This window comes from Erythrolamprus reginae, chromosome 2 (assembly GCF_031021105.1).
Source record: "Erythrolamprus reginae isolate rEryReg1 chromosome 2, rEryReg1.hap1, whole genome shotgun sequence".
Classification (NCBI taxonomy): Eukaryota; Metazoa; Chordata; class Lepidosauria; order Squamata; family Dipsadidae; genus Erythrolamprus; species Erythrolamprus reginae.
Window position 1 is genome coordinate 285,438,686 of NC_091951.1, and position 22,526 is coordinate 285,461,211.

General features: G+C 38.8%; 2 protein-coding genes across 7 annotated transcripts in view; both read left to right on the forward strand.

Moving 5' to 3' along the window:
- Positions 1–3,644: 3,644 nt before the first annotated feature.
- Positions 3,645–5,701, forward strand: CKS2 (CDC28 protein kinase regulatory subunit 2). Its single transcript, XM_070736292.1, has 3 exons — positions 3,645–3,833; positions 4,599–4,726; positions 5,273–5,701. Exons 1-3 carry the CDS (start codon positions 3,775–3,777, stop codon positions 5,323–5,325), a joined length of 240 nt encoding a protein of 79 aa, XP_070592393.1. The 5' UTR covers positions 3,645–3,774; the 3' UTR covers positions 5,326–5,701.
- Positions 5,702–9,463: 3,762 nt separating this feature from the next.
- Positions 9,464–22,526, forward strand: part of SECISBP2 (SECIS binding protein 2) — a 33,203-nt gene continuing 20,140 nt past the window's right edge. For 3 of the 6 annotated variants that reach the window (XM_070742815.1, XM_070742817.1, XM_070742819.1), the window contains exons 1-5: positions 9,464–9,635; positions 13,013–13,158; positions 17,783–18,020; positions 21,604–21,772; positions 22,227–22,459. In XM_070742815.1, the coding sequence (XP_070598916.1) occupies positions 9,606–9,635; positions 13,013–13,158; positions 17,783–18,020; positions 21,604–21,772; positions 22,227–22,459 (816 nt within the window). In that variant the 5' untranslated portion in view covers positions 9,464–9,605. Of the gene's footprint in view, positions 9,636–13,009; positions 13,159–17,782; positions 18,021–21,603; positions 21,773–22,226; positions 22,460–22,526 lie in introns of all 6 variants that reach the window. The other 3 variants (XM_070742814.1, XM_070742816.1, XM_070742818.1) reach the window with 1 other exon arrangement.

Sequence of the window (22,526 nt, forward strand, 5' to 3'; positions counted from 1 at the left end):
AGACAGTAAAAAGCATTTCCTATTTTAGCTACTTTAAATCAATTTTCTGCTCTGGTTAGAAATTAATTAACCTTTTCTATTTAGAGAATGCAGGAGATCCAGAGTTCAGAATTTTTACTTTGACATGAAGTACAGTATTTAATTAGATTTCTATTATAAATTGAATGGATCCCTGTATTGGGCATCATTTTGCAATGTATTTAAAGGAATAAAATATAAATATTTATATTTAAAAAGTGAGGCACAGTATAAATATGCTATTTGAAAAAAAACTTGTCACGTTTAATAGAATTCTTTATTGGCCAAGTGTGATTGGAATCACAAGGAATTCATCTTTAGCGCATTATAATACATAATATGGTACATAATAGTACATTAATCCATACTACAGTATGTGTTAGAATTCTTGCTCAGATTCTTGCTCTAATTGAGATATTCAGATCTAAAGTTGAAAGATAATTTAGATATAAAATTAGATTTAAGACATGGCAGGAGATAAGGATTACTGCCAATTCCATATAATATTTATGGTTGCTCCACTAATACCTGTAATTCCTACTTGTCACCTGCATTAGATAGTAAACTAATTTCTTTCTAACTACTCAGTTGAGATTTAAAAACTATTGTGAATAAAATTTATGAGTAGAAATATTGGAGTTGGAGCATATCTTTTTTCTCTTGATGGAAACTCTTGCCTCCAAATTCTCTTTAAATAACTTTACACTTGTTAAATTCAGCAGAGAATTTAACAGCTTAACAGCTTTTTCTTATAGCAAATGCTAAACTCTCTTAAAATGTAAAAAATGACAAAATTAAATTTGATAATTCATAGGCACAGATACAGAGACAGAAGTCTGATTAGATTTTTGTTGTTGTTGTTGTTCTTATCTGTTGGTTATCAGGAACAGCTCATGGATTATTTTGTGTTTCAACATCAGCCCTGGTTCAAAATGTTTCTGAGTGTTTGAAAGTGAAAACAGTAACAGTTTGGAAGTGCTACAAGGCTAAAACTTAAATTTACTTTTCAAGGAGTATGCTCTATTGAATTCACTGCTACTAAACTTCCAAGTTCTATTGTTCAATTGATTGTTCTAAAGATTTCATGAAAAAGCTTTAAAGCTCTGTAGATAACTCCAAGAATACGCTACAACTTAAAAAGAAGCATGTTGCTATGTAAATGCTATCTCTTAAAAAAAAAAAAGAATAATTTGTGAGTAGAATCCCTTTGAACTGCTGAGGGAAAGTTCATGTCTTAACAGAGAGGTAAACTCTTAACACAGGAAAATAGAAACCTTTGAAGAACGGTTAAATCTATTTCTCTTCCCTAGTGATTTGGAAGCGTGCACTTTTTCACCCACCCTCTGCACATGCACAGGCAGCTTTGTGCACACACAGAGGGTTAAAAAAAAGAAAATTGTGATATCTGGGTGGGTAGGCAGAGCGTCGTGCTGCTGCCTCTACCAGTTCTCTGAAGCACCGGCAGCCGCCCCTACCAGTACGCCCAAACTGGGCCGAACTGATAGCATTTCACCTCTGCTTTGAAGTTAAGACAAGCAGAATGTAAGAAGGAAAAAAAGACAAAACCTACATTTCAAATGTTATGTGGGGAAGCAATGTACGTACTTAGAAAAAGTTTTAGCAATTTTAAAAAGTTGGCCCTACTGAAAACAGTGAGAGTGAAAATGTGTATAAGTAGTTCTCAACTTATGACCACGATTGATCTCAAAATTTAGGTTGCTAAAGGAAACATTTGCTAAGTGAGTTTTGTCCCATTTTACAACTTTTTTTGCTACAGTTGTTATGTAAATCATTTTAGTTAAGGTAGTAACATGGTGATTGAGTGAATTTGGTTTCCCTATAGACTTCGTCAGAAGATCGCAAAGACTGATCACATGACCTCAGAACCCTGCAATCACCAAAAATATGAGTCAGGTGCCATTTTGATCACATGAAAATGGGAATGCTGCAATGGTCATGTGACCATTTTTTGCGTGCTATTGTAACTTTGAATGGTCACTAAATGAACTGTTGTAAACTGAGGACTATTGTACACAATTTTTCAGGCTTCACCTAGTCAACATCGTCAAAGCATTTTACTGTAATTCCCATCATTCAAAGATACTGAAAACTGGAGATTAGAACTACAGATAGTCCTCAACGTATGACCACAATTGAACCCAATGTTTCTGTTCTTAAGTGAGACATTTATTAAGTTATTAATACCCCATTTTCTGACCTTTCTCGCCAGCTGTTACAATGAAACACTTCAGTTGCCAACCTTAAGTGAATCTAGTTAAGCGAATCTAGCTTCCCTGCTGATTTCGTCAGAAGGGAGCAAAAGGTGATAGCATGACCTTGGGATACAGCACCAGTCATGGGCCAGTTGCCAAGCACCTGAAGTTTGAACACATGATCATGGGGATGCTTCAAAGATTGTAACTGTGAAAATCTCCATAAGTCACTCATTTCAGTGCAGTTGTAACTTTGAACTGTTGCAAGTCAAGGACTACCTGTGTAATCTGTCAGAGCTCATAAAATTGAGAAAGACTGACTGAGTCACCGTTTTTCCCAATGTTGGAAAGTCCGTCCGAGGGAGGAAGATTTAAACCAACTTTTGATGGTGCAGAGTTGAGACTGCCTAAGTGCACCAGCATGCCTGCCATCGGGCACCCCATCCTAATATTTCTCTTACTAGTATCTTGTATATAAACATTGTTATATCTTTGTATACTACCAATACCTACTTGACAAAACAAAGAAATAAATAAATAATAAAGATTTCTGGTCGGAAATGCTGGAGCCATGTGGGGGTGAAAACTGGACCCTTGCAGCCACACCCTCTCAACAGAAGATCCGGATCACTTCCCTCTTTGAAGACAATAGAGGGAATGAAACAGATTTTTTTCCTTAAATGTCTGCAAATCCTACCTGCAAGACTATCTCTCGGTGACTTTAGGAAAGGAATGAAATGACCGCCCGATGTATTACTGATTCTAGAACGCGATCCTCGTGGACTTTTATTTTTAAATACCCCCACTTTTTATTGTAGTTCTGGACTCCAGAATTGGTTTGACTCAATTCTTGAATGAAATTCATGGCAAAGAATGAAAACGAAGCGGGCAGAAAAATTGTTCTGGAAAAAAAATTACAAGAGATGGGTACCTATGCGTGAAGAGCAGCCATTACGATAACAAAAGGGGTTTTTTTAAAAGAAAAAACAGCTCTTGGCCACCACCCCGCCAGAGAGATTGTAATCGTATATCATTCCTTCTGCCCCCCTCAGAGGCAGGTAGACAAAACCCGCCCGGCCCCAATAAACCAATGTCTGAACGTTGTAAGTGCACCAGCGTGCCTTCCGTCCCCCTGTCCTAATGTTTCTCTCTTACTAGTATCGTGTACTGTATATAAACATTGTTTTGTATACAGTACCACCAATACGTACTTGACAAAATTAAATATATAAATAAAAATAAATCAATTAACATGGCAAGCGAGTGTCTCTAGCCGCCCCTCCCCCATTGCCCCCTCGACGTCTCCGCGCTCTGATTGGTGGAAACGGAAACAAACCCTAGGGAAGAGAGTCAAATGGCAACAGACCCAGGCCACGTGACAGCGCGCGCACTCATTAGTCCGGGACTCCCTTCCAATCAGCGCCGAGATGTCGGATTCAAATTGGGACGGGTACTCTGTTCCCTTCACGGCAGTCGGTTAGTGACGAGCTCAGGGCCCGGAGAGGGGGATTTCGCTGTGGTCGCCGTCGCCATTCCTCTCATAATGGCTCATAAGCAGATTTATTATTCGGATAAATACTTCGACGAGAACTACGAATACCGGTACGAGAACGGGAGTGGGTGGGGCTGAGGGACACGTTTTACTTCGTTTGTGCCGTGGGGTGGGGCGGGGGGGGGAATGGCTGAAGTCGGCTTTCGATCCATTTGCCTTTGCCCGAATACGCAGAAGAAACAACGAGCAATTGGTCCCCTCAAATATAAAAAGGAGAGGCGGGGAGGTTTTCAGGGCTTATTTATTTAGGAAATGCCGGAGAAAGATGGCATCAATGCCCACCAAAATCATCTTTATATCGTAAAAGCCGCCAGGCAAAAGAGCTGAGGCGCTGCTAAGAATACAGTAACCGCCTGTGGTTTTCATACACACTGGACCTCTGAGGGAGTAACTTTTCTCTCATTCCACCCTGAACTCTTTATCCTGACCGCAGGTCTGAGGGGGGGAAATAAAAAATTGGCTGAGTCGGGGTTAACTCTCGGGGAAACCTAATGACCAAGTGGGCGTTGGCTGCACCGATGGCTCTTTCTTGTGCATCTTCTAGATTTGGGAAAATAGCTTTGACTGTGCATGGTGTGAATAGTGAAGACTTGTTTGTGGAACTGCAAATTTAACATAACACTAGATGCTCCTTCGAAAGGATCTGAATGCTACCCATGTTTACAAAAGTAACTTCAGGATTCTAAATTGGATCACTTCCAAAAAGCAATGGATTTTTATAAGAAACTATTTTGCTCATGAGTGGGTTCATGCATATAGAGCCAAACTAACCATTTTATGTGTTGAGTTTGATGTATACATTTTAATTGTGATAGGCATGTGATGCTGCCAAGAGAGCTCTCAAAACAAGTACCAAAAACACATTTAATGACTGAAGAAGAATGGAGAAGGCTTGGTGTTCAGCAGAGTCTTGGCTGGGTCCACTATATGGTTCATGAACCAGGTAAAATAAATGCAGACATTACATTTCAAATGAGTTACATTATATTACAAATGAGCCAGTTGGGAAGTGCAGCATAGAAATATAAATCAATAAATAATTTTTGGAAGCTATTTTCCCTAGAGACTTCGTGTTGCATTGATGCGAATGGGGAATGTTTGCATAACTACTGAAATTTCTGTGTATTTTAATTGTGGTCAATATTTTTCCCCTTGTGTAATTGGGAATTGTAGCAAAAAATACAAATGTATAGAGTCCTATGTAAATTAAGCTAAATTGTATAGTTCTTGCTTTGGAGAAGTAAACTTAGTTGTAACATATATATAGTGTGATACAAAATATTTTGAATTAAACATGCTTACATTTCTTTTAATAAATATGAACTATTTAGTTGTGATATGACTTCACAATTTGTTTTGAACGTGTTGGAGGGGATTGATTATCCTTCCCAAGTCAGTTACAAAGGCAGTGATAATGGGATGGGTTTAATCAGCATGATTGGCAAGCTTTCAGAACAGGTATAAACAAATTTCTATTTTTCTCTTGCAGAACCACATATCCTCCTTTTTAGAAGACCACTTCCAAAAGGCCAACAAAAATAACTTCTCTAAATTTCTGAAATTTTATGTACAAATGTATATATGTTGGTAGTATTCAGTGAATACTTGAGAAAAATGTACAAATAAGTCATTACCTGTGCATGAGCTGTATTATTCACAGCAACAGAGCTCAGTAAAATGCAAAGTTAAGTTGGCTGCTATGATCTTGAACTCTCATTGTTAACAAGTGCCTATTTGCTCTTGTCAATTTTGTTCAATAAAGTTTACAACTTACATGTAATGTGTTGCTTATAAAAATTACAATGATCTTTGGTTTATATTAGCAATGTGTCTTTATATAATTGTTAGAGCAAGTCATTCTGTGGCTTTTCAACTCCTAAAATAGGTCTGAAGAAATAAATCTATTCTTAAAATTAAATCTTGGTATGTATTTCATGGATATTAATTTTTTAATAACAGCTGGCTTATTTCTCAGATCCTACCTACCTATAGACCTGAGATTTCCTAATAGATGAGCTGGTCATAAATACCACCTGCTGTGAAACTAAGAAATTATCCATATCAAAAAAAGACTTATGGGAAAAACCAATTGACAAATTCACTGATTTGTGGTAATAGCTTGTTTGCAAAGTGCTTATGGATCAATTGCTCTGTTACATCTAAATCTTCCCCAATGTTGATATTAGAGTGAGTTTTACTGTTCCTGGGAAAACCTTCAATTTTTGAGAATTGGGGTGGTCTGTTTCAGTAATCTCTCATTTTCTGAAGGATAAATATTTAGCACGATTACAGTAAATTCCTTAAATCCTCTATGATGCAATTCACCAGAGATTTAAACTTATCAATTTAAACCTATTTATCAATCTCATACTTCAACAGGCTGGAAGAGTGAACTGAGAGTACCAAGATATCCTTTAATATAGCTAATTGTTAAAAGTATTACATTTAGAGATGGCAAAAATATAGGGCTTACATATAAAGGAACAATAGCTTGGAAACTACATTTTAGCAGGACTTGGGTGTGGTCATTGACAAGATGAATCAGTAGTATGATACACCTATGAGAAGGTACGTAACAGACTTGGCTTGCATTATAAGAATTGTGCCAAGGGTGCATGAAGTCATTCCATTTGTTACTGGTGCAATCACATCTGGAATTTCATGTATGATTTAGAGGTCTACATTTCCTGGATAATGATAGGTTATTGTACAGCAGGTTGCATGTGGTCCTGGATAGCTATAAGTTTGTAAAGTTTTATAATATATTTTTAGTGATATTTATATGAATTATATTACTGTACATACTTTATATGCAACCTGAGACAAGCCAGCCATGCTGTAGAGCAGAGGTGTGAAACTCCTATTGTAGGCTGTATCAGAAGTACTTCCTGGAGGGCTGGGATGGGTGTGGCTTGGTCATTGTGGCTGACTGGGTGGGTGTGGCTGTGGGAGGGGGGGCAGCAGGAGCGGGTCTGTTTCTGGTACGGTCTTTCAGGCCAACCCCTTGACCTATCAGGCCAGATCCAGCTTGCAGGATGCATGTTCAACATATATTGTACCCTGAGTCCTCGGAGAGGGGTGGCATATACAGGGTGCGTTCCAAAAGTAATGCAATTGAATTTCCAGCGCTGCTCCTATTGGTCGGAGTGGGACTGAAGCACTTGGAGTAGGTGGGGGGATTAGATTTATTGGATTTATATGCCGCCCCTCTCCGCAAACTCGATGCTAAACTTTGCCGCAAAACCGGTCTCAATGCTCTCCAAGCTGTGGAAGCGGCAGGAAGTCAGTTTTGTAAACCTCTGTGCGCTGATCGTGTCGCGAAAAAAAAAAATTGAGCAATTTATGCGATTAAGTTTTCTGCTAAACTGAAAAAATCTCTTGAGACTAACAAAATAATTTGTGAGGCTTACGGGGACTCTGCTCTGTCCTACTCACACATTTTGAGGTGGTTAAAGGCCTTTAAGGAGGGTCGGGAAGAGGTTCACAACGAACAACGCTCTGGGCAGCTGTCAATCAGCAAAACCGACAACAATGTGGCTCGTGTTCGACAATTGTTGGACTCTGACCGTTGATTATCAAGATGGTTGCCAATGAACTGAACTTGTTGTCCACTGTTGTGTTTCACATTTTACTGAAGATTTAGCGATGAGGAAAGTGTGTGCCAAGCTCGTGCCCAAAGTGTTGTCAGATGACCAAAAGACCAACCGAGTAGAAATTTCAAGTGAACTTTTGCAACATATAGAAATTGAACCCGATTATTTGGACAATGTCATCACTGGTGATGAAACCTGGGTTTTTGAATACGATCCAGAAACAAAACGCCAAAGCTCTCAGTGGCACACTGACCAGTCCCCCAAGCCCAAAGAGGCAAGACTGAGCAAATCAAAAGTCAAAACAATGCTCATTGTCTTTTTTGATAGTAAAGGAGTGGTCCATAAAGAGTTTGTTCCTCAAGGACACAGTTAACGCTGCCTACTACGCTGGAAAGACTCCGAAAAAGGCTCATCAGGATGAGAAAAGACATCTCTGCTACCTGGCAACCCTATCATGACAATGCTCCTTGCCACAATGCGCTATGAGTCCGTAAGTTCCTGGCCAAACACCAGGTGCCAACGCTGCCCCACCCCCCACTATAGTCCTGACGTCGCCCCAGAAGACTTCTTTTTGTTCTCTGAGATTAAGGCAGCCCTGAAAGGAACCCGTTTTTCATCCATAGAAGAGATCCAATCAGCTGTGACGAAGACCTTACGAGAGGTCCCCGAAGACATCTTCCGGGGCGTGTACCGGTCATGGCAGTCACCGGAAAAAATGTGTAGAGGCCTAAGGACAGTACTTTGAAGAATTTTAAGTGTTTGTGAAAATCTGTTCAATAAATTACTTTTAAAAAAATAATTGCATTACTTTTGGAACGCACCCCGTAAATCCAATAAATAAATAAATATAGTGTAAAGGATTCAGAGGAGATAATGAAAATTGTATTGAGACGACATGCAAATAGGCTGAAGGAACTTAAAAGTTGTCTCTTTTCCCCAGCCCCTCTGTTTGGCGGTGGGGACAACCAAGGGAGGCATGATTTAGAGCAAAAAGAAAAGTCAGAACATGTTTGAACATTTCCATGGCCACAGAAACTGATGAGAAATAGGTACAAGTTGCAGCTGCTTGTATAATGTTTAAATAACTTTCTAATAGAGTTTTATATAGGCTCCTTTTGAAGATTGGAGATCTCTATATATGGACATTTTTAATAACTGGGCGGCCATTTATCATGGATGTTTGTTTTCTGCGCATCACACAGGGCTGGGCTTAGATCTTTATGATCCCTTCCAACTTTACAATTCCATGGTACAGTCCTACTAAAACTTCAGAGCATAATGACAGAACATCCTTTTCTAAGCCTGAAACCTCTGAGCAGTGCTACTTTTCCTGGGTTGTTTTCTCCCAGCGTTTGGAATACTGATTCCCTTTTCTAAACCAACCCCTGATCTTTATGTGGTGTGCCTGTATTGACAAAACAATGTATTCTCAGGCTCAAATCCCCATTTATCTAGAACTTGTTCAACACAACTTCACACAGAATATTAAGAGGATGAATGAAACCATGCAAGGCATATGCCACTTTTAAGCCTTCCAAATAAAATTTGAAATACTGTATACCCTTAAAATACATGCAGTGCATTTAATGAGGCAAAAGAATGTTTTCTGTTTCGGAAAGTCAAATATAAGTAGATGAGATTTTACTGATACATAGTAGTATAGGCTTGCTAAATATCAAGTGTCGAATGGAAGAGCAGATTTCCAGGGCAATTCAGATGTATAGAGTTTTATGCGACTTAATTTTGAAGGGACTAAAAGCGTCAACTGACACGAACTTCCAGAAAAATTGGAAAATAGCATTGTATTGTAGAGTCGTAGTATTGTAGTCACTTCCTCTCAGAGATTGCGTTCCAAAAGCCCTCATGGCAGCCTGCTCTGCCTCTGCAGGCGGAGGCGTCTTCCCTCCCGCGCAACCGCGACCTGGCGCGACCGGTCGCGGTTGCGCGGGAGGGGAGCCGTCTCCGCCTGCAGAGGCAGAGCAGGCCGTCATGAGAGCTTTCGAACGCTTCCGCCCTACAAACTTCTCTTTGCCTCTGGCGTCATGGCGACCGTCATGTGACAACCGCGCCGCTTGCCGATTGGCCGCGGGCTCCGGCGGTTCCGGCGTCGCTTCCACGGACGCCTTTTGTGCGCGCCAGCTGGGTTTGTGGTGGAGGGTAGGGTAGGAGTCGCCGTTAGCGAGGCCCTTACCTTTGCTTGCCCCTTTCTTTTACCCCCGCTCCCCCGCCATGACTTCAGAACGGGGAGCGGGCAATGAGGTAAGCGGGGAAACTGCGGTCAGGCTGGGTCTGCGGAGGACTAAAAAATTAAGACCGGCTTTTCTTTTAAAGTCGCCCTGGCCGTTGTTATGTAACCGGCACCGAGAACTAAGCTCCCCCTCCCACCCCCGCGCTCCCGGTAAAGAGAAAGAAAAGGAAGCCTCTGCCTGAGGTATCTTCTTGATAAAACCCCGTCGCTTGCTTTTCGACGGGAGCCTCGAAGGGAAGGCGGAGAGTCCTTCTCTGCGGAAGGCAAAGCAAAATACCAGCGAAGAGCTGGTGGATGCAGCCAGTGACCCTTACGTGTGTGTTTTCACAACCCGCTAAATCGTAGTTAACAGAACTATAGCCCAAAGTCCGAAACCAAACAAAGTGCGTCACATTATAAACCATAGTGCGGCTATTTTCGTTTTAGATCAGCAATTGAATACAAACCGATGTGTTTGTTAACCGTGGCTTGCTGTTTAAAATATTCTGTGAACGTAGCAAATATACTGTGAATATTATCATTACGAGAAATTAATGGATTCCAAGGTGGCTAAAATTAAAATGAATCTTGCCTGTGGAATATTTTTCCCCAATAGTGTATTTGGTCTTGAACCTAATTTCAGTTCTCTTTTAAAAGTACAGTAGTTGAAAGTGTTGCCTTTTCTCTCCATTTGTTCGTTTTTTAAAAGGACATGTTTTTAAGGTCATGTATTAATGCCAAAACTTCTCACAAAATGCTAAAGTTCAGGAGACAGGGCTTTTTTTCCAATAAAAGGAACCTATTTTTATTCACTGGGTATACACTGCTCAAAAAAAATATAAAGGGAATAAACAACACAATATAACTCCAAGTAAATCAAACTTGTGTGAAATCAAACTGTCCATTTAGGAAGCAACACCGATTGACAATCAATTTCACATGTTGTTGTGCACATTCAACTTTGTACAGAACAAAGTATTCAATGAGAATATTTCATTCATTCAGATCTAGGATGTGTTATTTGAGTGTTCCCTTTATTTTTTTGAGCAGGATATTTTATCTGACTTTAAAGACTTGTCTCAGATAACATGAGGAATCTTACAATATAAAACAGTATTGTAATTTTATTTGCAAATGTAAATTATATCAAATAAGATGAATTAAAATAAGCAAAAACAACTTCCTTAAATTGAGTTCCAAACTTAGGAATTCGATAATATGCAACAATATCATTTTCTTCATATTAATATACAAATGGTTTTACCTAGTATAATTGAAATAATTGACACAACTATTTAAAGAGGGAGAGGGAATGATAGCAGTTACTGTAGGAAATATGAAAGCTGAAATTGGACTTTTCTTAGTATTATTTTAATCTGTAGGAAATACTTCTTATGTAACAGGTACTTCTTTTAAGGATTACAAATATAACAGTTAAACATTTTTAACCACTGCATGGGCATATGATCAAATTTTGTGTGCCTGACAATAATGAAGCCCGAAATAAGAGTAACGTTGGCAAAACTGTCAAAGATAACTTTATCAGAAACAGATGGCAGCAAGTAATGATCTTTGCATATATATAGAAGATTATTTAAAATAATATTGGTAGCCAAATTAAAACTAGGTAATGCAATAGGTCATTAGAAAAAGCTTATCTGCATTTGCTAGCTTTTCTTCTGAGAGCAAAGTGTATCCAGGGAAAAAGTAATCTCTGCTTTAATGTTGCCTGACACTTCTAGTAAGAGAGTTCTTGTTATTTAAATTCATTCCCATCCTCTGTGGTTAGCAGTGCTAAGAATATTTTGTGGATAACATGATACCTTCAAAATGAAGCAAAGATTATTCCACTTGGAGAAAGAATCAACAAGTGTGTGGTTCCATATGGCTTAATAGAACATACACAAGCACCATAACTACATACTGTGATTACTCACAGAATAAACCAATTTACTTCAACAGTATGACTGGGAATGTTGTAGAAATTAAAGATAACTGAGTCTAATGTCTTGGCTCACTACATAGTATAGAACAATGGGAATTGCAAGTACTGTACAAATATTTAATATTTCACTTGGATGGAATGGTGGCCTTTTACACACACACTTTGGCTAAGGTTTCAGTTTTTAATTTATGAATTATTTATTTCATCAAAAGGATAATTATGATTGTTTTTTAATGATAGTGGGCTTTTAACTTTAGTTTTAACTATTAGATTTGTGATGTATTGTTATTGTTGTTGCAAGTCCTCAGAGAGGGGCGGCATACAAATTATTATTATTATTATTATTATTATTATTATTATTATTATTATTATGGTTAGTTGCTGAAAAAATCTGATGTACAGTTGTAAAATTTTCAATATTATTTCAATGTATTCAAATTGTCAGAAATATAAAAATTATTCAGTAAGCATACTTTAGCTTAATATTTTTGCAATGTGATTTAATGTGTATATTTCAAAATTTGATTAAATGTGCACTTACAAGCAATCAGTATAAATTTGCCAGATTATGACTGCACTAATTGCAAAAAATAAATAATTCATATTCTTGACTGAAACACTTAGGTTTCCTGCAATATCTCTAGAAATAACCACTAGAGGGTGCACAGTGTATGTGTACTGATAGCTGAATAACTTGCTTCAGTTTGGTGGCTGCTTTATAAATGAAAGTTAACATTGAGCCAATGTAAACATACCCCAGTGTATATGCATATTATAATTTTTAGCTCAAATTAGCCGACTTCAAGTTAAAAAAATTTCTCACTGAATGTTACAGATTATAATCTGTGGTGGTCTATTAGGAATTGGTAGATATTTTTTTTATCTCCCCTAACTAGGGGTGAAAAGAGTGACTGGCCCAAAGTCACCTGGCAACTTCTGTGTTTAAGGGAAGATTAGAATCTTATCTCTCTACTGCTTGTCCAGCACCTTAGCTGCTACACCATGCTGATATTCTCTTTCTCTCTACATATACAAACATGCATACATACATAGAAATAGATACATATGGGAGTGTGTAATAAGATCACATGTTTCCTCTTGCACAAGCATCTACTTTAAATTACATCTCACATTTAACTAGTGCAGGACCATAGCAGGGTAAAAGTAGAGAGATTCCTGCAAAAGAAGAGAGGTTGCAGAAAGGGAGAAAATCCCTAAAGCCTATAGAAAGTCTTTTAACCTAATTTAATAGCAAAGATAGAAAAAGCACGTGTCTCTACTGCCTGTAATATCTTTCTTACTGATTGTAATTACCAAGAGAATATACAGTTGGCATTTTAATGTCTTCATTCTTTTTTTTGAAGAGCAGAAGAATCATATTTTTTCTCATGTGCATGCATAATGTTATAACTGATTGTGGATCATCTGAAAGTATATGTAATCAAAACTTATTTTGTAAAGCAGGGCATCAAGTTATCAGCAGAGGTCAAACCATTTGTCCCCAAATTTGCAGCAGTAACAGTGGCATGGTCAGAACCCTCAGAAGCATGTGTCTTTCCTGGATATTATACAACATGTTACCCATATGTTCAGGAGCCATCAATGAATAAGTATGTACCCTATATGTCTCATTTTTGAGGAAACTATTAACTTCACAAGATCCTGAATTAATTTTTTAAAGTTTGGTGTATTACATTTATTGGTTATTTATTTATTTATTTAATTTTGCAGAAAATGTTTTTTTTGTCTGTTGCTAGAATCTCTTTTTTAAAATAAATATTTTTATTAATTAAAAGCAAAATAAACAACCCTTGTATTTACAAATATGCATATGGGTCAAAGAAAACAGTATGGTTACTTATTGGTTATTTATTTAAGCAATGTATATGGCTCTCCATTCCAACAATAATTCTAAGTGGTATCATTGAAATGTTTCTTCAATAATTTAGACTACAGTATTTAGTGTATTTCTTAAGACACTTTAAAGTTGATGAGTGACTTAGGGCTTTTTCTCATCCCTAAATGTCTTACTTTTATTACCAGGTCCTTTTTTTGTTAGATTATTTTGCTGTTGGAACAAAAATATAGCTTACCATTTAATCATTAAAGGGAAAATCTTCATTGTCAACCTTCAATCTTGAAAGACTATGGTATTGTGTTCTGGAAAGAGTTCCTAGAATAGCATCTAAGTGTGGCTAAAAAGGCCAAACCAAGAGTAGTAATTCCTTCCATATTGAGCACAGATCCATTCTGTCCCCTGCCTGGCTCCTGGATTTTGCTGGTTCCAGTACTGCCTCTTTGTCTCAACCTGCCGAACAAGTGTCTCCTCAAAATGGAGAAGGCCATACTGCATCTTTAGCCTTTCAAGCTGAACAATCAGCAATCAAGGTTTCCCAGCTGTTAACGTCCATTCTCAGGGCTTTTAAATCCCTCTTACAGATATCCTTATATCGCAGCTGTGATCTCCCTCTGACCACTTTCCCTGCACTAGTTCACCATATAGGAGATCTTTTGGAATCCGCCCATCATCCATTCTCACAACATGCTCAAACCAGTAAAGACGTCACTGTTTCAATGCTAGAAATTCCAGCACATTTCAAGGCTGTGCTATTTGGAACTTTGTCTTGCCAATAATGCCAATGATACTTTGGAGACAGTGTATATGGAAAGTATTCAATTTTCTCTCTTGCTGTGCGTAAAGGGTCCAAGACTCGGTGCAATACAAGAGTATGTTCAAGACATAGGCGCTATAAACCTGGATCTTTGTATATTCTTTCAGCTTCTTATTAAGCCATAGTCTGAGTCTAGAGTGAGTCTAGAGAATGCTTTACCAATACTTTTATTCAGCTCAGTATCTTGAGAGTGAGTGTCGGCGATGGTTGAGCCAAGATACACATTCATGGATGACTTCCAATTCTTGTACAGGAATTGTAATATGGGGAGGTGAATCCATGACTTGCGTTTTTTTTTCAGGCTGATTGTTAATCCAAAATCTTGGCAGGCCTTGCTAAAACAGTCAATGAGTTGTTGAAGGTCTTTGGCAGAATGAGCAGTAACAGCATCATCATCAGTGAAGAGGAAATCCCATTAACATCTCAGCTGGACTTTAGACTTTGCTCTCAATCTATTGTGGCTACAGAGTTTTCCATCTGATCTGGTCTGGAGAAAGACTCTGTTACAGTTCCAAAAGCATGCTTCAGCATGACAGCACAAAAGATCCCGGATAGAATTTGTGCAAGGACGCAGCCCTGTTTCACTCCACTTCGAATGTCAAAGGAATCTGATGTTAAGCCATCAAAAACTACCGTGTCCTTCATTTTCTCATGAAAGGACCTGATGATGTTGAGGAGCTGGGATGGACAGCCGATCTTGGGGAGGATTTTGTAAAGGCCGTCCCTACTAATCAGGTCAAAAGCGTAAGAGCTATAAAAAATGGCTGTCTTTGTTCCCTGCATTTCTCCTCAGCTGTCTAAGAAAAAATACTGTATCGGTAGTAGAGCTGTTGGCTCAGAATCCACACTGTGATTCTGGATAGACTCTCTCTGCAAGCACCTGGACCCTCTTCAATACGACATGGGCAAGCAGTTTCTCTACCATACTAAGAAGAGAAATGGCATGGTATTGTTACAGTCACCCCTGTCACCTTTCTTCCTATATAGTGTGATTATATTTGCATCCTTCATGTCCTTTGGTACTCCACCTTCCCTCCAACAGAGACAGAAGATTGCATGCAGTTCTGTGGGGATGATCTCTACAGCACTTCAAAACTTCAGCAGGGGTATTACCTTTCTCCGGTGCCTTGCCTGAGGCGAGGGAGTCTAGAGCTGTGTTTAGTTCCTTCAAGGTTGGCTCACTGTCAACCTCTTTCAAAACAGGCAGGCACTCAATGCCATTCAAAGGCTTGTCAGTTATCACATTTTCTCTAGAATATAACTCAGAGTAGTACTGCACTCAGCGTGCCATCAGCTGCCTTGGATAACCTCACCTGTAGCAGACTTCAAAGGGGCAGATTTCTTCTGTGTTGGTCCTAAGGCCTGCTTGATGCCATCATACATCCCCTTGATGTTAACTGTCAGCTGCTATCTGGATCCGAGAGCAAAGCTACAACCAATAGTCATTTTCAAATCTCCTGGCAGCCTGTTGGACTTTGCTATGAGCAGTTTGCAGAACCTGTAGATTGCTTACACTGGAGCAGGCTTTATATGCAATCAGTGCTCTCCTTTGTTCCTTGATGGCTGGTATCAGCTCCTTTGAGTGGGCTTCAAACCAATCTGCTGTCTTTCTGATCTTACCAAATACTAACAGGGCGGTGTTATAGACCACATTCTTGAAATATTCCCATCTTTAGGACACGTTTGCTTCAGCCGGGCCTGAGAGCGTTTCCTGTAGTGCGTGTGCAAATTCCTCCACTTTGCCCTGGTTGCAGGTCTTGCTGATGTCAATTCATGGTCTTCCTTCCTTCTTTGAGTGATGCAATCTCTTTGTTTGCAATTTCATTCTGCTGCACACCAAGGAGTGGTCTGTATCGCAGTCAGCACCCTGTTAGCTACGTGTGATTGTAATATTGGGAAGATTAGAATGCCTGGTCAGTATCAAATCGAGCTGGTGCCAGTGCCTCAATCTTGGATGCCTCCAAGAGACTTTGTGTTGAGGTTTTGTTTTGCTAACACATAACCTACAGTAGCAGCAAAACTCCAGCAGGTGTTGGCCATTTTCATTCATCTTCCCAACGCCAAACTGACCTAAACAGGTAGGCCAAGAATTATAATCGGCTCCGACTTGAAGGATAAAAAGTGATTCTTTTTCAGGGACTTAATTGTTAGTGGTGACCAGATTGTAAAATTGTTTTTTAGATTCTACTGACAATGATAAAGTTAGTGCATATGTGCTAATAAGAGTGACTGGTCCTGCTAGCGAGTGGAGCTTTAAGGACAGAATCCTCTCGCTCCCTACAGCAGGTGGACTGTTGAATCCTGGTAGGGTGTTTTTGACCACAAAGTCCTCTCCGTATTCTCTAGTCTCATTTGATGGTTTTCCTTGCCAAAAGAATGAGAAGTTTCGCTCCTTAACAGATCCTGAGTCTGAGAGCCTTGTCTCTTGAAGGACAACGATGTCTATTTGCAGTCTGCTCAGCTTCATATCAATAACAGCAGTCTTGCGTACGTCATCTATTTCTTGCAGATCGTCAGAGAAACCGACAGTCATTATCCGAACATTCCAACTTTGGGGCTAAAGTTTTTTTTTTCATGGTTATTGCAGAGTGCAAAGTTATTAATCCACTTGTTGTTATGCCAATGAGGCATATTGACCTCTTCCACTGTCGAAAGCAACCCCTGGTGTCACGCTCTATGCCAATCAAGCAAAGACTTAAACCAGTGACTGCTGCTTTCTGTGTTGTTTCAGTGCTGTATGCAAAGCTGAAATCTCCTCTCCAGAGCATGAGGCCTGAGTAGGTTGGTGTATAGAGGATAGACTGTTACCCAAGCTGCAGATCCCCTCTCCCTATGTCACTTAAATAATCCAATGGAATGGCACAGCCGATACGTTTGGTTCCAGCTGCATTGCAGGAGTTATCAGAATGTGGCTGTACACAGTCACAAACTGTGGATTTTGCCTCAAGGTTTACTCCTGAAGCCTTTTCCAATGATGGATATAGCCACAAGGCAGTGGAAGTTTGGAATCAGTGTTTCCCTTCTCCTAGAAGATAGTTTAAGGGAAAATCCTATTGATATAAAATAATTCATTTCCAGAAACATACAGATAATTGTTGATACTTTCACAACTTGTGATGTTCATTATAATGTTCTGTTACATGTGAATCAGAAATCTAAACATCTAGTGCTAGCATTTATAACTGAAATATTTTCCAGCTATCCTCTTTTCTTTCTTGGTGTAGTACTGCTTGCAATTTATGGAAGAAATTCTACACCTGTAACCTAACAAGTATTTTTGAATTTTGTGAATCAGCTTTCATTCCATATCCCATGTCATTTTATGTTTCTTTCTTCTCAAAAAAATTCTTAGCAAAATAAACTAAGTGATTTGTGACAGTTTTAGAAAGCCATGTTTCTGCATTACAACAATTATTTCATAAATTGTTTCATTTGAATGCCACACATACTATGATATAAAATAAAAACATGTCTCTACAGTGAGATTATTTTCTTACTATAAAATGTTGATATGTTTGAGTAACCCATTCTGCTAAAAATCAATATGCTTATTCTGTTTAAGACAACAGCTATATATTGAAGAAGTACCATGGGATACCAACACCTGTCTTTCTCAGCGTGCATCTCAAAATCTTACAGGATATCCTTCTCTTGAGTACAATTCTTCATATTCTCCTACTGCCACACCAAGAACACATGCAGTTTCCAGCTTCCAGAGTCCAAACATTCCTAGTAAACAGGGTAGAGAGTACACCCAACATACTTCTTTTATCAGAAAAGAATGCGCCACTTTATCCAGGGTAAGTGATAATAGCTTAGCTATTTTCTGCTCTTTCTGTATTCTCGCCTCTTGCTCTTCATTTCCAAAGGAGGAATTAATACTGTTGAAAAGAGTCAAAATGGGAGCCTGTGGTCTGCATTCCGGCATGCTTTTTGATTCTTGGCTGTCATTGGATTCACAAGTAATGACTGCAGTAAAGAGCCCAAATACACAATTAGATCCACTGTTTCACCTGCAACCTTTCCTAAGACAAATCCAATGTGCTAACCCTTGTTCATGCTTTGTATTTCAATGCATCTATTACAAAAAGCATTTGGACTTCAGCTCTTTGCTGGCTGAAGAATTCTGGGAGTTGAAGTCCACAAGTCTTAAAATTGCCAAAGTTGGAGATCCCTGCTAAGATAGTCCTTGACTTACAGGCAAACTTTTGGGATCAGAACTTCCATTGCTAAGTAGGGAAATTGTTAAGTGACTGGCAGTCAATTTTACAAGGTTTTTTTTGGGGGGGGGGGGCACAGCTATTAATTAAATCACCTCTGTTGCTAAATACATCCCTCACTGACTTTGTTGGAAGTTCCCTGGGAGAGTTGCAAATGGAGATCACATGATTCTGTGCATTTTATGATAGCTGCTATCATAAAATGCATGCAAGTTGCCAATCACCCAAATTTTGACCACATACCTTTGGGGATGCTGCGATTGTTATCAGTGTGAGCATCAATCAGAAGTCACTTTTTTTAGTATCGCCGTAACTTTGAAAAGTTGCTTAAATGAATGGCTGTAAGTCCTGGACTACTTGCACATAGGGATCCTTGATAAAAGCCCAGTAGCCTGAATTAATAAAAATGCAAGAGCTGAGCTGCAAACCAATACTTGAATCATACAGCTGTATCTGTATTGCTGCAATTTATTTTATTAGCAGAAATGAAGTAGTAAATATCAACCATTTTTAATGTTTAGAGGATTACTGAGAAATCATCTTTCCCATATGAACATGTCTGATTATTAGGATTTTATTTTTTTTAAAAAAATTTTTTGTCAAGTACATATTTGTAATATACATAGATATAACATTGTTTATATACAAAATGAGTACTGATAAGAGAGAACAATTGGACAGTAGGCAAGCTGGTGTGCTTATGCACACCCCTTACTGACTTCTTAGGAAACGGGTGAGGTCAACAGTGGACAATCTAAGTGTAAAGTTTTGGGGGTTTGGTGACGAAACCACAGAGTCAGGTAGTGAGTTCCAGGCATTAACTACTCAGTTGCTAAAGTTGTGTTTTCTACAGTCACGTTTGGAGCAGTTCACTTTGAGTTTGTATCTGTTGTGTGCTTGTGTATTGTTGTGGTTGAAGCTGAAGTAGTCGTTGCCAGGCAGGATGTTGTAGCAGATAATTTTATGAGTATGCTTAGGTCGTGCCGAAGGCAATGTAGTTCTAAGCTTCCTAAGCCCAGGGTTTCAAGTCTGGTTGCGTAAGGTATTCTGTTGTGAGGAGTGGAGGGCTCTTCTAATAAAGTATCTCTGGAGACTATCTAACGCAGGGGTCTCAAACTCAATTTACCCGGGGGCCGCTGGAGGTAGAGTCTGGGTGAGGCTGGACTGCATCAGGTTTTCCACAAGAAAAGCTCTTACAAAAACATTCTAAGGATATCAAATGTCTTTATTTTTTTCATCTTATTTTGTGTTAAAAAATAAAAATAAATTAACAAATTCATAAGAAAAAAAATCAATAATAAATAAAATGATAATAATAATAATAATAGTAATACAGCAGATATAGAAGACTGAAGAAACCACATATAGTTGCTGACCAGAGAAATGTTATTATTATTATTCAGATTCAGATGTCTGTATTAACAGTTCTTTAACATTTAACTTTCTGGACATAAATGGAACATTGAACATAAACTGTTTTGAACATGGCTTCTTCTGCCTACTTTTTGCTGGTAGAGATCTGGCAGCGCTTACTCTCGCATAGCCGAACCACATTTGACTTAAGGGAGGAAGCCGTTCAGACCCTCAGTAGGGTTTGAAGATGCTCATCAGTAAGTCTGGACCTGTATTTGGACTTATTGAAGTTCAAGGTAGAGAAGAGCTTTTCACACAAGTATGTGCTCCCAAAAAGACACATGGTCCGCTTGAACATTCGGGAAAGCTCAGGGAAGCTGGGGGGCAATTCTCTCAAAAATTGCCCGATCTTGTCTGCTTTTCCACTCACCTCCCTGAACTTGGCTTTGAGTTCAGAGTTGCACTGCAGGTCAGTGAACACCATTTGAAGCACAGGAGGGGCATCTTGCACATCAAAGGAGAAGGGGTCCACAAAAATTTGAAATGTGGCTCTGTGTGTCTTGAAGTCTGCAAATCTGTGATCAAATTCCTCCTGTAGCTTCAAAATGACATCCACATACTCCTCACCACTGAATGGTGTCCGTGAGTGCCTTGCATGCTGGGAAATGGCAAAGGTTTGTCTGAGAAAACTGGGCTTTCCATAACATATGTTTTGTAGAGAATGCTCTCACGTTGTCATAGGCAGCATTAACAAGTTTCCCCTGGCCTTGTAACTTCTTCTTCAGTACATTAAGCTCATGTATTGATATCAACAAAAAAGCTAAGTCCATAAGCCATTTTGGGTCACTTAGCACAGGAACAACAACCCCATCTTTTTCCATGAAGGTTTTCACTTCCGCTCTCAACTCAAAAAATATCTTCAATATGTTTCCCCTCTGTGCAAATAAGACACGTCGGGATGCCCCTGTGCTCAACAAAGAAATATTGCACTTCCCACTTCCTGAAATTGTCTGTGCTCATCACCAGCCTTTCTCTTCACTGCAGGCTTTGAAAAAGACATGTTTGGAGCTGTGTATACTGTATATAATTCCATTTGGTGTCACTGTTTCAGTGTTTAGCAGCTAAACTTTAGCCAATACTTCTTTTCCACTTTTTTTTCTGTCTTGCTGAGTAGCAATTTCCGCAGCTGCCTCTGCTTCTGAACCCGGGGTAATGGTGCAAGTTCGCAATAAGCCCAGCTGATGTCCCGCCTCCGAGAGCAATATACCCCATCATGATTTGTAGGTTCATTCTGCTCCGCACACAACACTGAAAAGTGCAATTTGTATCAAACTCAGGTCGCACTAACATTAAACTTTGATATTGAGGTGGGAGCTGCAAACTATTGTCCCGAGGGCCGCAGTGGGCATGCGGGCTGCGAGTTTGAGACCCCTGATCTAATGTGTTTATGTCTGATATGCAGTGTGGATTCCAGATAGTTGAGCTTATTCAAGGATTGATCTGGAGAATGATCTGAATTGATCCGAAGAAGAGGCTCATCTGTGTGTGTTCTCTGTCTGAGAACCAATTGTTAGATATATGCAAAATGGCCTTCTGCATTAATCCCAGGAATAAATATACTCTCTTGTCAGTGTCTTTTCCTTAGGCGTAATTTGTGTTTTTTCTTTAATGTTCGTTTTGTTTTGCATGTTTTATTTTGATAACTCTTGAGTATTTGAATAAATAAAAATAATATAAGTGGAATATACAGGAAATCATTTAGAAAAATCAACTTGAAATATGTATTGTTTTTCTTTGTTATTTTATACAGAGACAACTGAAAAATAATGAAACAATACTGGAGGATAAAAGGCCTAATGGAAGTGATTTTACCTGCAGATCAAGAGAAAATTCACCTTATATGGCTCTGCATGGCAGAAATCCTATTAAATCTGGTACACTGGCTCACATGATTGAAAAAAAAGAGGCCAGAATGCACAGTGAGATCATTTTTAGATTACCTTTATTATTAAACAATATATTTAAATTGTTAAAATGCAACACTTTCCCATCCACACACAAAAAAATATTCTGAAATGTTCTCTATTGTAATGAAGAAGTCTTTGAGAAAAAAAAATCAGATTTTTGGATGTAGCTGAAACAAGCCGCAGTTGTGTGCACCTACATATTTGACACCTAAATCAAATGGGAGGGCAATGAAGAGAAACCACTTAATTAGAACTGAGCATGCTTGGTGTGGATATAATCATTAGCTGGCTTGGCTGGGGAAAGAGATGGTAATCAAGATAGTATACAGGGTAGTAAAATGTAGCAGCTTGAGTCTTTAAACAGAATTATTTGTTTTTGGCCTAAATATAATAACTTTAAAATAGTAAACTCATTATGGCTATTGAAAAAGATAACCATTAGTGTTTACATTTTGTTTTAAATTAGATAGGCCTATTAAAGTTATGAATGGAAAGTTCAAGCAAATTCCAAACACTGAGCATCTACCAGAACCTGCCTTTGAAATGACCTTGTCAGATTTTCCAAAACTCCAAGACCTAGAAAGTAACAATCTCCTGGATCTTCAAAAGCATGCATGGGGGCCGGTGGGCTCAGCAGAAGGAGATAAGCTGCCTCTGACACCTCCAGGAAAACTTGCAATTTCAAACATAACTAAAGAGGTTAGCCACTGGATAGTGTTTGAGATGTTGAACATAGAAGTGTTGATATTAAACTATTTCCTGATCA